Below are 15935 nucleotides of genomic sequence, written 5' to 3' on the forward strand. Positions count from 1 at the left end.
TCAGACCGATGCCCCTTCTGCCCAGCTCGTGCCCCCTGCCCCTGCGGCAAGGACCTCAATATGACAGCAGGACATATGCCCAGGCTGTGAGCAGAGCAACAGGCCCAACCCCCACTATTACACCTGCCTAAGCCGCATCCTGTGACGTAAGAGGTATGTATCAGATGCTCAACATGCTCTGCTCACTCCTACTGTAATGGTCCGGGCCTAAACCACACAAAAACAACACTAGACATGATAGAACACAAAGATTTTACTATCTCATCTTGGAATATACAAGGTCTGAGGTCATCTACCTTTTGACTTAAAGAGCAGGAACCCAGACTTCATCAAAGAAATTGGAAATACAGATATTGTCATCCTACAAGAAACATGGTAAAAAGGAGATGGACCCACTGGTTACCCTCAAGGTTACAGAGAGCTGGTAGTCCCATCCACCAAACTACCAGTTGTGAAACAGGGAACTGACTCAGGGGGTATGCTAATTTAGTATAGACCAGACCTTTGGTATAGACCAACACACTCTATTAAATTAGTCAAAACAGGAACATTTTACATCTGACTAGACATTAATGAGGAAATGATTTCTATAGAAAAATGTCCTCCTGTGTGCTACCTATATCCCCCCAATAGAATCCCCATACTTTTACAATTGCAGCTTCTCCATCCTAGAGGGGGAGATCAACAATTTCCAGGCTCAGGGACATGTACTGGTCTGTGGTGACCTAAAATCCAGAACTGAACAAGAACCCGACACCCTCAGCAGACAGCGGGACAAACGCCTACCTGGAGGTGACAGCATTCCCTCCCCCATATGCCCCCCTAGACACAACTACAACAACATAACCAAAAAAAATGGGTCACAACTCCTGCAGCTCTGTCGGATGCTGGGTATGTACATAGTCAGTGGTAGGTTTCGAGGGGACTCCTATGGTAGGTACACCTATAGCTCATCTCTTGGCAGTAGTACTGTAGACTACTTTATCACTGACCTCAACCCAGAGTCTCCTAAAGTGTTCACAAACAGTCCACAGGCACCCCTATCTGATCACAGCAAAATCACACTACTTGAACAGAGCTATATTCAATCATGAGGCATCAAAGCCAAAGGAACTGAATAATATTAAGAAATGCTATAGATGGAAGTAAAATAGTGTGGAAGTCTACCAAAAACAATTAGGCAACAACAAATTCAATCCCATCTAGACAATTTACTGGACAAAAGGTTTTACTGTAATAGTGAAGGTGTAAACTTGGCAGTAGAAAACCTAAACAATATTTTTGACCTCCTAATCAAATCTAAAAATTTCAAGCAGACAATGTAAGTAAATTAATAACAATGACAAATGATTTGATGAAGAATGTTAAAATATAGAAATTGAGAAACCTATCCAACCAAAAACATAGAGACCCAGAAAACCTGAGCCTACACCTTCACTATAGTGAATCACTAAAACAATACAGAAATACACTACGGAAAAAGAAGGAACAGCAAGTCAGAAATCAGCTCAATGTATTTGAAGAGTCCATAGAATCTAACCAATTCTGGGAAAATTGGAAAACTCAAAACAAACAACAACACGAAGAGTTATCTATCCAAATGGATAAACCACTTCTCCAATCTTTTTGGGTCTAAAACAAAGAACAAACAGCAAAAACATATACATGATCAAATACAAATCTTAGAATCATAATATTAGAGACTACCAGAAGAAACTGAATTCTCCAATTACATTGAATGAACTACAGGACAAATAAAAACCCTCCAACCCAAAAAGGCCTGTGGGGTTGATGGTATCCTAAATTAAATGATCAAATATACAGACCACAAATTCCAATTGGCTATACTTAAACTCTTCAACATCATCCTCAGCTCTGGCACCTCAATATTTGGAACCAAGAACTGATCACACCAATTCACAAAAGTGGAGACAAATTTGACCCCAATAACTATATGTGGATATGCGACAGGTAGCCTAGTGGTTAGAGCATTGGGCCTGAAACCAAAAGGTTGCTGGGTCGAGCCCCTGAGCCGACAAGGTAAAAATCTGTCGTTCTGCCCCTGAACAAGGCATTTAACCCACTGTTCCCCGGTAGGCCGTCATTGTAAATAAGAATTTGTTCTTAACTGACTTGCATAGTTAAATAAAAAAATATGCATCAACATTAACCTTGGGAAAATCTTCTGCATTATCATTAACAGGAGACTTGTACATTTCCTTAAAGAAAACAATGTCTGAGGAAATGCCAAATTGGCTTTTTACCAAATTACAAAAACAGACCACGTATTCACCCTGCACACCCTAATTGACAAACAAACAAACCAAAACAAAGGCAAAGTCTTCTCATGCTTAGTTGATTTCAAAAAAACCTTCGACTCAGTTTGGCACGAGGGCCTGCTATACAAATTGATGGAAAGTGGTGTTGTGTCACGTGTGCTCCCTCTCCGGCCTCTAGGTCACCAGGCTGTGCGTTAGGGCGCACACCTGTCACCAGCGTTATGCGCATAATGACACTCACCTGGACTCCATCACCTCCTTGATTACCTTCCCTTTATATGTCACTCCCTTTGGTTTCTTCCCCAGTCGTCATTGTTGCTGTTTCATGTCGGTGCGCTGTTTGTTTCTTGTTTTGTTCATTTATTAATTAAATGTATTCACTCCCTGAACTTGCTTCCCGACTCTCAGCGTACATCGTTACATGTTTGGGGAAATACAACATTATAAAATCCATGTACACAAACAAGCGTGTGGTTAAAATTGGCCAAAAACACACATTTCTTTCCACAGGGCAACGGGGTGAGACAGGGATGCAGCTTTAGCTCCACCCTCTTCAACATATATCAACGAATTGGTGAGGGCACTAGAATAGTCTGCAGCTCCCAGCCTCACCCTACTATCTGAAGTCAAATGTCTACTGTTTGCTGATGATCTGGTGCTTCTGTCCCCAACCAAGGAGGGCCTACAGCAGCACCTAGATCTTCTTCACAGATTCTGTCAGACTTGGGCCCTGACAGTACATCTCAGTAAGACAAAAATAGTGGTGTTCCAAAAAAGGTCAAGTTGCCAGGATCACGAATACAAATTCCATTTAGACACCGTTGCCCTAGATCACAAACTTTACATAGCTCGGCCTAAACATCAGCGCCACAGGTAACTTCCACATAGCTGTGAACAATCTGAGAGACAATCCAAGAAGGGCCTTCTATGCCATCAAAAGGAACATAAAATTCGACATACCAATTAGGATCTGGCTAAAAATACTTGAATCGGTTGTAGAACCCATTGCCCTTTATGGTTGTGAGGTCTGGGGTCCGCTCACCAACCAAGAATTCACAAAATGGGACAAACTGAGACTCTGTTGAGACTCTGCAAGCAGAATTCTGCAAAACTATCCTCTGTGTACAACATAAAACACCAAATAATGCATAGAGAGCAGAATTAGGCCAATACCCGCTAATTATCAAAATCCAGAAAAGAGCCAAATAAATTCTACAACCACCTAAAACGAAGCAATTCCCAAACCTTCCATAACAAAGCCATCACCTACAGAGAAATTAACCTGGAGAAGAGTCCCCTAAGCAAGCTGGTCCTGGGGCTCTGTTCACAAACACAAACAGACCCCACAGAGCCCCAGGACAGCAACACAATTAGACCCAACCAAATCATGAGAAAACAAAAGGATAATTACTTGACACATTGGAAAGAATTAATACGGACTCAGTGAGCATATCCTTGTTATTGAGAAAGGCCGCCGAAGGCAGACCTGGCTCTCAAGAGAAGAAAGGCTATGCGCACACTGCACACGAAATGAGGTGGAAACTGAGCTGCACTTCCTAACCTCCTGCAAATGGATGACCATATTAGAGACACATATTCCCCTCAGATTTCACAGACCCACAAATTTCAAAACAAATCAAATGATCAACTCCCATATCCATTGGGTGAAATATCACAGTGTGCCATCACAGCAGAAAGATTTATCACCTGTTGCCACAAGAAAAGGGCAACCAGTGAAGAACAAACACCATTGTAAATATAACCCATATTGATGTTTATTTATTTTCCTTTTTGCACTTTAACTACTTGCACATCATTACAACACTGTATATAGACATAATGACATTTGAAATGTCTTTATTATTTTGGAACTTTTGTGAGTGTAATGTTTACTGTTCATTTTTATTGATCATTTCACTTTTGTTTATTATCTATTTCACTTGCTTTGGCAATGCAAACATATGTTCCCATGCCAATAAAGCTCCTTAAAACCTTTTCTCAATAGGGGGTGCTGTTGGCACTTTGTAATATTTTCGTTCCCAAATTAAACTGCCTCGTACTCAATTCTTGCTCGTACAATATGCATATTATGATTACTATTGGATATAAAACACTCTGTAGTTTCTAAAACCGTTTGAATTATATCTGTGAGTAAAACAGAACTGGAGTTAGAGCAATTTTCCTATGAGGATGTGAGAATGCTGAAATCTGCTGGCTGTTCTGAGATCCGTTTATAAATCTGCCTGTCTTCTATTGGTTGAGATGCACTGCATACGCCTTCCCCTGGATGTCAGCGAATAGTGAGAATTGAAATGGTGTTGCTAGGCAGATCTGAGAGCTTATAAATGGGCTGGGAACGTGGGGTCCGTCCTTTGTTCTCTTCGCCAGGACGCAGAAAGGAGCTCTGGCTGTCGTTCTAGAAAGCTCCCGTTATAGCCCTTAGATATCCGGCTCTGTTTTTATTCGATATAGGTGTTAAAAACATAATAATGTTGTTATATTAAACCGAGTTATATCAGTTTATATCAGTATATTGCGATTTTCGGATATTTATTTGTGCTGCCTTCTAGGGACTTGGGCACGTCTCGCCCACATGGCTAATGTTTACTGCTAATTCGAACGTTGAAGACGACAATCTACAACCGAGCAACGATTCTTTTGGACAAAGGACACCTTGCCCAAGATTCTGATGGAAGCTCATCAAATAGTAAGAACTATATATGATGTTAATTCGTTGTTCTGTTGAAAAATGTTAAACTCATATTCCGCCATTAATCTCGGTGCGGTCTCGCTTTAACGCACGCTGTATGTTGTAGTAATGTTAATTTTAAAACTCTAACACAGCGATTGCATTAAGAACTAATGTATCTTTCATTTGCTGTCCAACCTGTATTTTTTAGTCAAGTTTAGGATTAGTTACTGATTAGAGTAGGTGCCTCTCCCAAGATTTCTCCCGACATATTGTAGGCAGCTTGGCTACTTTTCTCATTGTATAACCACGATTTGTGCCGCTAAATATGCACATTTTCGAACGAACTCTATATGTATTGTGTAATATGATGTTATAGGACTGTCATCGGAAGAAGTTTGAGGTTAGTGAAAAAATTAATATATTTTGCTGGTTTATTCGTTATCGCTATTGTTGGCCTGAATCAATTCTGTTGTGTGGTTGGCTATTGTAGTAAGCTAATATAATGCTATATTGTGTTTTCGCTGTAAAACACTTAAAAAATCTGAAATATTGTCTGGATTCACAAGATCTTTGTCTTTCATTTGCTGTACGCTGTGTATTTTTCAGAAATGTTTTATGATGAGTATTTAGGTAATACACGATGGTCTCTGTAGTTATTCTAGTTGCTTTGGTGAGAGTTGTGATGGTGGCTGCAATGGTAAACTATGATTTATACCTGAAATATCCAAATTTTTCTAACAAAACATATGCTATACAATAAATATGTTATCAGACTGTCATCTGATTAAGTTGTTTCTTGGTTAGTGGCTATTTATATCTTTATTTGGTCGAAATTGTGATAGCTACCTATGAAGGAAAAAAATGGTGGGAAAAAAAAGTTGTGTCTTTGCTATCGTGGTTAGCTAATAGATAAACATATTGTGTCTTCCCTATGAAAAAAAAAATTAAAATCAGAAATGATGGCTGGATTCACAAGATGTGTATCTTTCATCTGGTGTCTTGGACTTGTGATTTAATGATATTTAGATGCTAGTATTTACTTGTGACGCTATGCTAGGCTATGCTAGTCAGCTTTTTTACTGATGGGGGTGCTCCCGGATCCGGGATTGTGACCAAGTAGAAGTTTAACTTGAAGAGAAGAAAAATATAGAGAAGTGTAGATGGTCTTTCTGTCAGACGCCGTCATACAGCTGGAGGTCAGATACAGTAGCTGTCATAAAGAACAGGGGTATTCATGGTGAATGGAATGGATGGATAACTCATGGGAGTGACAGGCGACAGAGGACTGTAGATTCCGCCCGACAATGGAAACTATGATCCACAGGTGGCCTGTTGGGATGGAATCAGACAAGTAGCATCACAAAGTGTTCCAACAATGGACTCGGATTCTCTGTCTGTCTGTCTGTCTGTCTGTCTGTCTGTCTGTCTGTGCCTGCCTGCCTGCCTGCTTGCCTGTCTGCCTGCCTGTCTCTGTATGTCTGCCTGCCTGCATCTGTCTGCCTGCCTGCATCTGTCTGCCTGTCTGTCTCTGTCTGTCTGCCTGCCTGCATCTGTCTGCCTGCCTGCATCTGTCTGCCTGCCTGCATCTGTCTGCCTGCCTGCATCTGTCTGCCTGCCTGTATCTGTCCCCGGCCTGCCTGCCTGCGTGTCTGCCTACCGTTCTGCCTGCCCACCCGCCTGTCCCTCCCTCCCTCCCTCCCTCCCTCCCTCCCTCCCTCCCTCCCTCCCTCCCTCCATGTCTCACCCAGTATAGCCAGCACCATGCCGTCCTTCAGCACCTCCATGGACCCAGAGCAGACAAAGAAGATGGCCTGCAGGGCGTCCCCCTGGCGCAGCAGATACTCCCCAGGGGCACAGAACGTTGTCTTGATGTGCAGGGACAGGGAGCGCAGGCACCCCCTGCTGGCCGAGGCAAACAGCGACAGCTCCAATATCTCCTTGTTCAGGTGCATGGTGATGTCAGAGCGCAGCTCATCTGGGAAGTCCTTCAACAACTGAGGGGAGGTGGACAGAGCGCAAGAGGGAGGGGAGAGGGAGAAGTAGAGGGAAAGGAAGAGGAGAGGGGAAGGAGGAAAGAGGGAGAGATTGACAGCCATGGCAGTTGACTCTAAACTGTTGTCTTGGTCAGTTTTCTCTTGATTTTGTAATTTTTATTATTCACCTCAAGAGACTTCCTGGTTAAATAAAGGTTTAAAAAGGTCAGGTAAATAAATAAAAAGTGATGATGTCACCAAACATCAGCATGTATCAGGCCACTTTGAATGAAGGCACTTTGGTGAAAATATTGCAAGTGTTTTTGCAGTAAGTTATGTTGGGCATAGCCTTGGGAAGTAGGGTGCTGAAGTTGCTGCAGCAGCCCCTGATAAATCACAATTTAAAAATAAGTTACATATATTTTAGTCATTTTAGTCAGAGCAATTTGGGTTAAGTGCCTTGCTCAAGGGCACCAATAGATTTTTCACCTAGTCGGCTCAGGGACTTGAACCAGCAACCTTTCGGTTACTAGCCCAATGCTCTTAACCATTACTCCTGTATGGCAAAGTGGAGAAAAATACTTTTCACCAGAGTGGGGAGGAATATTTACAGATTGTATTGAATGGACAGAGGGGATCTGATCCTAGATTTTGAGACGCTTCATGAATACCGGCCCAGACCCTATATTGAGAACTCTGCCTCACACTATTGTTCCCATCACAAAGCACCAGCTACATTACTATCACAGTAATCAATCTCTCCAACATCTAATCATCCCTGACACACAATGTTTGTCAGTCTCTGTTAAAGCAAATAACAGAAAAGTGCTGAGCAGAAAAGATCAATGAGTCATCAGCCCACAGAGGCCCAATTTAATCAACAGAACTATCTATAATTCATACATCTGTGATTCATCTCCCTATCCTATATTAATGCTTTGCTCTCTTCTGTTATGTGTCTCACAGGCAAACATCTCCTGAGGCATGATTGGCCACTGTCTCTCACTCAGCTTCTGTCACTATCTTTTTCTTGGTCTACCTACGAATCTATCTCTCTGTCTCAGTGAGTCTCAGTCACTCTCTCTCTCTTTCTCTCTCTCTCCACATTTTCAGCCAAGTCTCTTAATTGTCTACAGTCAAAGCCATCATCAAGCCCTTGATTGGTTGAATCACCTCGTTGGAGTCGATGCCGTTGTTGACAGACCATGTGGTCTGGAAGTACTCCAGCATGCGCTGTTTGAGGCCCTGGGGCAGGTGGTGGACTCGGATGAAGTCCTTCAGGTCCTTGGTGCGGGTGTGGTACTGGGACCAGCGAGAGTACATCCGCTGGATAATGGCCGTCACGTTACCAAACACCAGGGCGTGCATCAACGCTAGAGGGGGAGGGAGGGAAGCAGGGTTTTGGGGGGTTCAATTAGGATTTGCAGGGGCATGAAATTGGAAGATGGGGTGGGCATGATATTGGTTTGGGGTTAGAGTGTGGGAGTAGAATTGGGGTTGGGGGTTGTTTGGAGGGTTCAATTGGGAGTTGGATGGGCATGAGATTGAGAGGTGGGGCATGAGATTGAGCGAAGAGAAGAAAAATATTTACTCGAGGCTAATAACTCAATTTCCCCTATATACTGTACACACTAGGTCTGACCTATACCAGACTCTATCTGGGCTGGCTAGCTCTTTGTTTTCATCTCATAAACACTGGGGGGAGACAGGGGAGATGAGGCGTGTGGGACACACACACCCACACACACACACACCCCTTATGTCTCTATCCTCCCTGTGTGTGTGTGTGTGTGTGTGTGTGTGTGTGTGTGTGTGTGTGTGTGTGTGTGTGTGTGTGTGTGTGTGTGTGTGTGTGTGTGTGTGTGTGTGTGTGTGTGTGTGTGTGTGTGTGTGTGTGTGTGTGTGTGTGTGTGTGTGTGTGTGTGTGTGTGAGCGTGCGTGTGATTGCCCCCAGGCAGTCGGGGACATTTACCACATCCAGACTCATGAACATCCAGAGGGAGAACACTTGCCACTGTGACCTCATTTAAACCCTCTGCCCCAAAACCAGTTCACGTCTCTGGTTTGAACCAGATAAAACTGGTCCAAACCAACTGATCAACCACTTTAGTCTTTATCACAGTACAACTAGATGAAACCAGACATAACAAAAATGATGACCATCAACTAAATAGAACTACCTGCCTGGCGGTCACAGACCACTTTCTGAACACTATTTTACATGCATGAATTGTGATGTGTGTATGTGTACGTGTGTGTGTCTCCCCTACCTCCGATGAGCATGGTGCAGATAGAGAAGATCTTCTCAGCGTCGGTGTTGGCCGACACGTTGCCGAAGCCCACGCTGGTCAGACTGGACAGGGTGAAGTAGAGAGAAGCGATGTAGACACTCCTCAGAGAAGGTCCGCTCAGCCCCGTCCCGTTCACTTCCCCCAGGGGGTCGTAGGGAGACTCTAGACGCTTCCCCAACTCATGGAGCCAGCCTGGAGACAGAGAGGAGGGAGGGAAAGATAGGCTTTGTTCCAATTCTCTACCCTTCTCTCGTACACTCCTTCTCATGATGTAGAAGAAGTGTAAGGAATGTGGTGGAAACTTCCTCCAGTCATTCTTGTGAGGCTTTGTCCTAAACGTCTCCCTATTCCCTACGTGGTTTACTTCTTTTCCCCAGAGCCTTGCACTAGCTATGTAAATACATATAGCATAATTGGAGCCCATAATTGGAGTCAACAATATAGCTTCTCTGAGCTGTCTCCACTGTATCCAGAGCCCTGGATGCCTAACATACAAACTGGAGTAATAGCAGGTAGAAACGGACTGGCCATAGGGCACTTTGGGAAACTGCCAGATGGGCTGGTCCATCTGAAGCCCGGTAGGCCAGTCTAAATTGGGGGTTTTGCGCAGAATGATCATCATTTGGAAAATAATGTGGTGTTAGAAACAACCAGGACAGTTTCTGGTCGCAATCCATCCCATAGCAATCCAATCCATAGCAAGTACCTGAGAACTAAAACTGATCCTAGGTCAGGTTCTATCTGTGATGTGAGTGTTGAGACAGTCATCAGGCCCCTGAGACCTCCACCAGACACTGAAGAATGGTAATTGGATATACCTCTCTCACAGAGCTCCTAACACTGACGTGGGATCAGCGTTAGAATACCGTAATTGGGATACAGCACATTAATCCGGTAGCCCTGATATACTGACCTCAGATCATTTTATGACACTGAGGCTGAGTTAATTGGGGAAAAAGCACCAGCTTCTCATGGCCCCATCAATACTGACCCAGAATCAGTTTGGAGACGTCAGGTAGAGGTAATTGAGAACAGCGCCTGGCTCATCGATACTCACTGGGGATCAGCCCTCGACGCCTCATTATGTGATGGATCTGGAGTAGTTCAGGGGAAGCTTGGGCCGATGACTAGTCATTACTGTGGGACTATGCTACTCTGTCAATCATAACCCCAGAAACAAATTAAAACAGGACATGGTTTTTCCCCAGTCACATTCAATTCCCCATGCATGAATATGTTATAGCATATGTGACGAAGGTCTCGCTAGAAATTACCCAAATCAATAAAATAATCAACACAGCCATTAAAACTGCAGAGAGAGATGCTTGCTGGAAAGCTAATATAGGCTAGCCAAAAACAACCACATGATATGCTACGAAAACCAGCTGACACTACCAACCAAAAACACCCACTCACCAAATGTCAGCCCCACCCCTGAGCTCTAAGACAGAACTAGCTGCTCACCGATGTCTGGCTCATTCATTGATGTCCATGGTCTCTAGCCAGGTGACTGATCCCATCCCTCAACCCCTCCAGACAGAACTAGCCACTTACCGATGCGATGCCCACCATACCCCTGATCCATTCTCTGACATGTTCACCCCTCAGATGCTCACCCCTCACCCTCACACCTCTCTTCCTGACCTCTACTTTCCCCATCTCTGAACCCCCCTCCTCCCCCCTCCAAGTCAGAACAAGCTGCTCGCTGATATGATGCCCCAAATCCCTGATCAGACAGAAGTAGCCACTCCCACCACTCACCGATGTCCCAGGAGTAGGCGTTGGCCTCCATCTCCTTCTTGCCGATGACGTACCAGATGCAGGCCATCCAGTGGGCCAGCAGGGCGAACATGGACATGAGCAGGGTGAGAACCACAGTGCTGTGCTGGGAGTACCGGTCCATCTTCTGGAGCAGACGCAGCAGCCGGAGCAGACGCACTGTCTTCAACAGGTGGACTACTGATACCTGGGTGGGGAATGAATGACAGGTGTGGTTCTATTACAGTGATAGCAGATGAGGTACAGAGGGGAGCAAATGGCAAGAGTCTTCATCATCATTATCATCCTCCTCTTCCTCAGCTGACTGGCACATTTTTGTTCTTAAAAGATGCATTTAAGAACCGGCTGCTTCTTGATCAATGTGACCTGCATGACTGCATTATGGAAATGGCAGAGAGGTCGTAGTGAGGATCTGGCATTCACCTGGCATTACCATCGCCTGGCATCACCATGGCCTGGCATCACCACCATCTGGCATCACCCATAACTGGCATCCTCATCATCTGGCATCACAAAAAACCTGGCATCACCACCATCTGGCATCACCACCATCTGGCATCCCCATCATCTGGCATCACCATTACCTGGCATCACCACTACCTGGCATCATCATTACCTGGCATCACCACTACCTGGCATCACCAATACTTGGCATCACCACCATCTGACATCACCAGTTATCAGCATCATCAAACCATTATCTAACTCAGTTTAGGAGCCTAAGATGGTTATCTATTGAAGGAGTCCTGTTCTATGGATATGACAATGTCCTCTTGTACTTTGTGTAAAGGCATATATGGCTGCCTTAACACAGGCAGCCCAATTCTGATATTTTTTCCACCAGTTGGTCTTTTGACCAATCACATCAGATCTTTTCACATCAGACCTTTTTAAGAGCTGATCTGATTGGTCCCAACACCAATTAATGAAAGAAATATCAGAATTGTTCTGCCTCTGTAAATGCCTGTGTAAAGTGTAAGCCAAGTACAGTTGAAGTTGGAAGTTTACATACATCTTAGCCAAATACATTTAAACTCAGTTTTAAACAAATCCTGACATTTAATCCTAGTAAAAATCCTCTGTCTTAGGTCAGTTAGGATCACCACTTTATTTTAAGAATGTGAAATGTCAGAATAATAGTAGAGTGATATATTTCAGCTTTTTTATTTTTCATCACATTCCCAGTGGGTCAGAAGTTTACATACACTCAATTAGTATTTGGTAGCATTGCTTTTAAATTGTTTAACTTGAGTCAAACGTTTCGGGTTGCCTTCCACAAGCTTTCCACAATAATTTGGGTGAATTTTGGCCCAGTCCTCCTGACAGAGCTGGTGTAACTGAGTCAGGTTTGTAGGCCTCCTTGCTCGCACACACTTTTTCAGTTCTGCTCATGTAAGGCGTGCGTACTGGTGGTAGAGAAGTCAGCCGCAGGAGAGCAAAGACTGTGTTACAACGGCGCAGTTTAATGATAAAAATCACTGTGAACAAAAACAATATATACAATGGGACAAAAACCCCAGACACTTACAATAAACAATACCGGACAATGACATGTGGGGAACAGAGGGTTAAATACACAACATGGAATTGAAACCAGGTGTGTGGGAAGACAAGACAAAACAAATGGAAAATGAAAGGTGGATTGGCGATGGCTAGAAGACCGGTGACGTCGACCGCCAAACGTCGCCCGAACAAGGAGAGGGACCATACCCAGTACCCCCCCCCCCCCCCCCCCCCCCCCCCTTGACGGTACCCCCGTGAATGTCCGCGGGTAGCCAACAGGTTATCCAGCCGGATGGACAGGTCCACCAGCTGGTCGAACGTGAAGGTGGTGACTCTGGAGGCCAACTCCCGACGGACGTCCTCGCGCAGACTGCAACGATAATGGTCGATCAGGGCCCTGTCGTTCCATCCCGCGCAGGCAGCCAGGGTCCGAAACTCCAGGGCGAACTCCTGGGCGCTCCTCGTCCCATGCCTCAGATGGAAGATCCATTGGTATATATATTCGGGTTGCCTTCCACAAGCTTTCCACAATAATTTGTGGAAACCCCCGTCGCTCTATCCCCGGCAGGTGGTCGAAGACTGCCCGGAAACGGCAGGTGAAGTCCTCAAACTGGTCCAACGCCACATCTCCCTCTCTCCACACGGCATTGGCCCACTCCAGGGCTTTCCGGGTGAGGCACGAGACGAGGGCAGACACCCTCTCACGGTCCGAATGAGCTGGGTGGACGGTTGCCAGGTATAGGTCCAGTTGTAATAGGAACCCCTGGCAGTTCGCAGCCGTCCCATCATATTCCTGGGGAAGAGAGAGACGAATCCCACTGGGACCAGGAGAAAGAGGGGCGCGTAGTGGAGACCCTGGTTGTGCTGGTGGAGGCGCTGAGAAAACTCCCTGTCTCTGGTGGATCGGCGATGGCTAGAAGACCGGTGACGTCGACTGCCGAACGTCGCCCGAACAAGGAGAGGGACCGACTCACAAATTTTCTATAGCATTGAGGTTAGGGCTTTGTGATGGCCACTCCAATACCTTGACTTTGTTGTCCTTAAGCCATTTTTCCACAACTTTGGAAGTATGCTTGGGGTCATTGTCCATTTGGAAGACCCGTTTGTGACCAAGCTTTAACTTCCTGACTGATGTCTTGAGATGTTGCTTCAATATATCCACATCTTTTTCCTCCCTCATGATGCCATCTATTTTGTGAAGTGCACCAGTCCCTCCTGCAGCAAAGCACCCCCACAACATGATGCTGCCACCCCCATTCTTCATGGTTGGAATGGTGTTCTTCGGCTTGCAAGCATCCCTCTTTTTCCTCCAAACATAACGATGGTCATTATGGCAAAACAGTTCCATTTTTGTTTCATCAGACCAGAGGACATTTCTCCAAAAAGTATGATCTTTGTCCCCATGTGCAGTTGCAAACTGTAATCTGGATTTTTTTATGTCGGTTAAGGAGCAGTGGCTTCTTCCTTGCTGAGCAGCCTTTCAGGTTATGTCGATATAGGACTCGTTTTACTGTGGATATAGATATTTTGCACCTGTTTCCTTCAGCATCTTCACAAGGTCCTTTGCTGTTGTTCTGGGATTGATTCGCACTTTTCGCACCAAAGTACGTTCATCTCTAGGAGACAGAACGCATCTCCTTCCTCAGCGGTATGACGGCTGCGTGGTCCCATGGTGTTTATACTTGCGTACTATTGTTTGTACAGATGAACGTGGTACCACCAGGCGTTTGGAAATTGCTCCCAAGGATGAACCAGACTTGTGGAGGTCTACAATAATTTTTCTGAGGTCTTGGCTGATTTATTTTGATGTTCCCATGATGTCAAGCAAAGAGGCACTGAGTTTGAAGGTAGTCCTTGAAATGCATCCACAGGTACACCTCCAATTGACTCAAATGATGTCAATTAGCCTATCAGAAGCTTCTAAAGCCATGACATAATTTTCTGGAATTTTCCAAGCTGTTTAAAGACACAGTCATCTTAGTGCATGTAAACTTCTGACCCACTGGAATTGTGATACAGTGAATTATAAGTGAAATAATCTGTCTGTAAACAATTGTTGGAAAAAGTACTTGTGTCATGCACAAAGTAGATGTCCTAACCAACTTGCCAAAACTATAGTTTGTTTACAAGAAATTTGTGGAGTGGTTGAAAAACGAGTTTTAATGACTCCAACCTAAGTCTATGTAAACTTCCGACTTCAACTGTAAGCGTACTAGGCTACTGTAGGTCTACTGTGGATCCTAGGATTTCTATGTTTATGTTGGTTAATTGTTGAACATTTTATTTAAGAGGACCATAATGGGAAAACATTTTCTAACTTTTTTATGTCATCCTCGATGATTTTAAATGGATTATCCACATGTGTGGTTGTATTGTGTTTTAAATGGTCAAATCTCTCTCTCTCTCCTCTTCCTCCTCTTCCTTGTCATCATGATGTTCATCATCATACCTATTCAACCAAACACACCTTCCTACTCCTTCTCATTTTTATCAAAACCACCAACACAGCCAAACACATCATCATCACCATCATCACCATCACCATCATCATCATCACCACCATCATTGCTCCCGAGTGGCGCAGCGGTCTAAGGCACTGCATCTCAGTGCAAGAGGCGTCACTACAGTCCCTGGTCGAATCCAGACTGCATCACATCCGGCAGTGATTGGGAGTCCCATAAGGCGGCGTACAATTGGCCCAGCGTCGTCCGGGTTTGGCCGTCATTGTAAATAAGAATTTGTTCCTAACTGACTTGCCTCGGTAAATAAACGTTACATATATATATATATTTTAATTACAAATTAGCATCATCATTGTCGTCAGTATTATCTTTCAAATTCTATAAAATTATACCAATGGCATCATTAAAGCATCATCATCATCATCATCCTCATAATCCGTCTTGTGATCTTCAACAGGAATATAGTTCTCCTCCATGCTTTGAGTAAATACACTGCTGCATATTCTCACACTTCTTTCATTTCTTTGACATTTGAGTGCTTGGTGCTGAAGGCACTGAGAGAGAGAACGAATGCAGAGAGTGATTTCCTGTGAACAGGAACTCACGAATGCCCTGTGAGTGCGTCCCAAATAGTACCCTATTCCTTATACAGCGCACTACATTTGACCAGAGTCCAACGGGTCCTAGTCAAAGGTAGTGCACTATATTGAGAATAGGGTGCCATTTGGTACACACTGCGTCTTTAACAAGGCAATGAAAATGAGCAGCAATCTCCCCTTGTCACCCAGGCTGATAGTAACGCTATAGCTCACTGCAACAATGCTGTAAACTCAGAACCACACACACAGTAAACCAATGGCAATAAACCAGTGCTGAGCCATACAAAATACACAACCATGTCTGAGGTCAAAGTAAGCACTTTCTAAAGTCCCTTCAAAGCCCTGTTCCGTTTCAAA

At 44.4% G+C, this 15935-nt stretch overlaps 1 protein-coding gene across 1 annotated transcript in view; it reads right to left on the bottom strand.

Moving 5' to 3' along the window:
* The window catches only part of LOC129830873 (potassium voltage-gated channel subfamily H member 8-like), a 138764-nt gene that overhangs the window by 48974 nt on the left and 73855 nt on the right, over window positions 1-15935 (bottom strand). Inside the window, exons 7-10 of the mRNA XM_055893685.1 lie at window positions 10997-11201; window positions 9215-9427; window positions 8118-8317; window positions 6716-6965 (exon numbers count right to left, since the gene is read on the bottom strand). Of these exons, the coding sequence (XP_055749660.1) occupies window positions 6716-6965; window positions 8118-8317; window positions 9215-9427; window positions 10997-11201 (868 nt within the window). The remainder of the gene's footprint in view (window positions 1-6715; window positions 6966-8117; window positions 8318-9214; window positions 9428-10996; window positions 11202-15935) is intronic.

This window comes from Salvelinus fontinalis, chromosome 32 (genome assembly GCF_029448725.1).
Source record: "Salvelinus fontinalis isolate EN_2023a chromosome 32, ASM2944872v1, whole genome shotgun sequence".
Lineage (NCBI taxonomy): Eukaryota > Metazoa > Chordata > Actinopteri > Salmoniformes > Salmonidae > Salvelinus > Salvelinus fontinalis.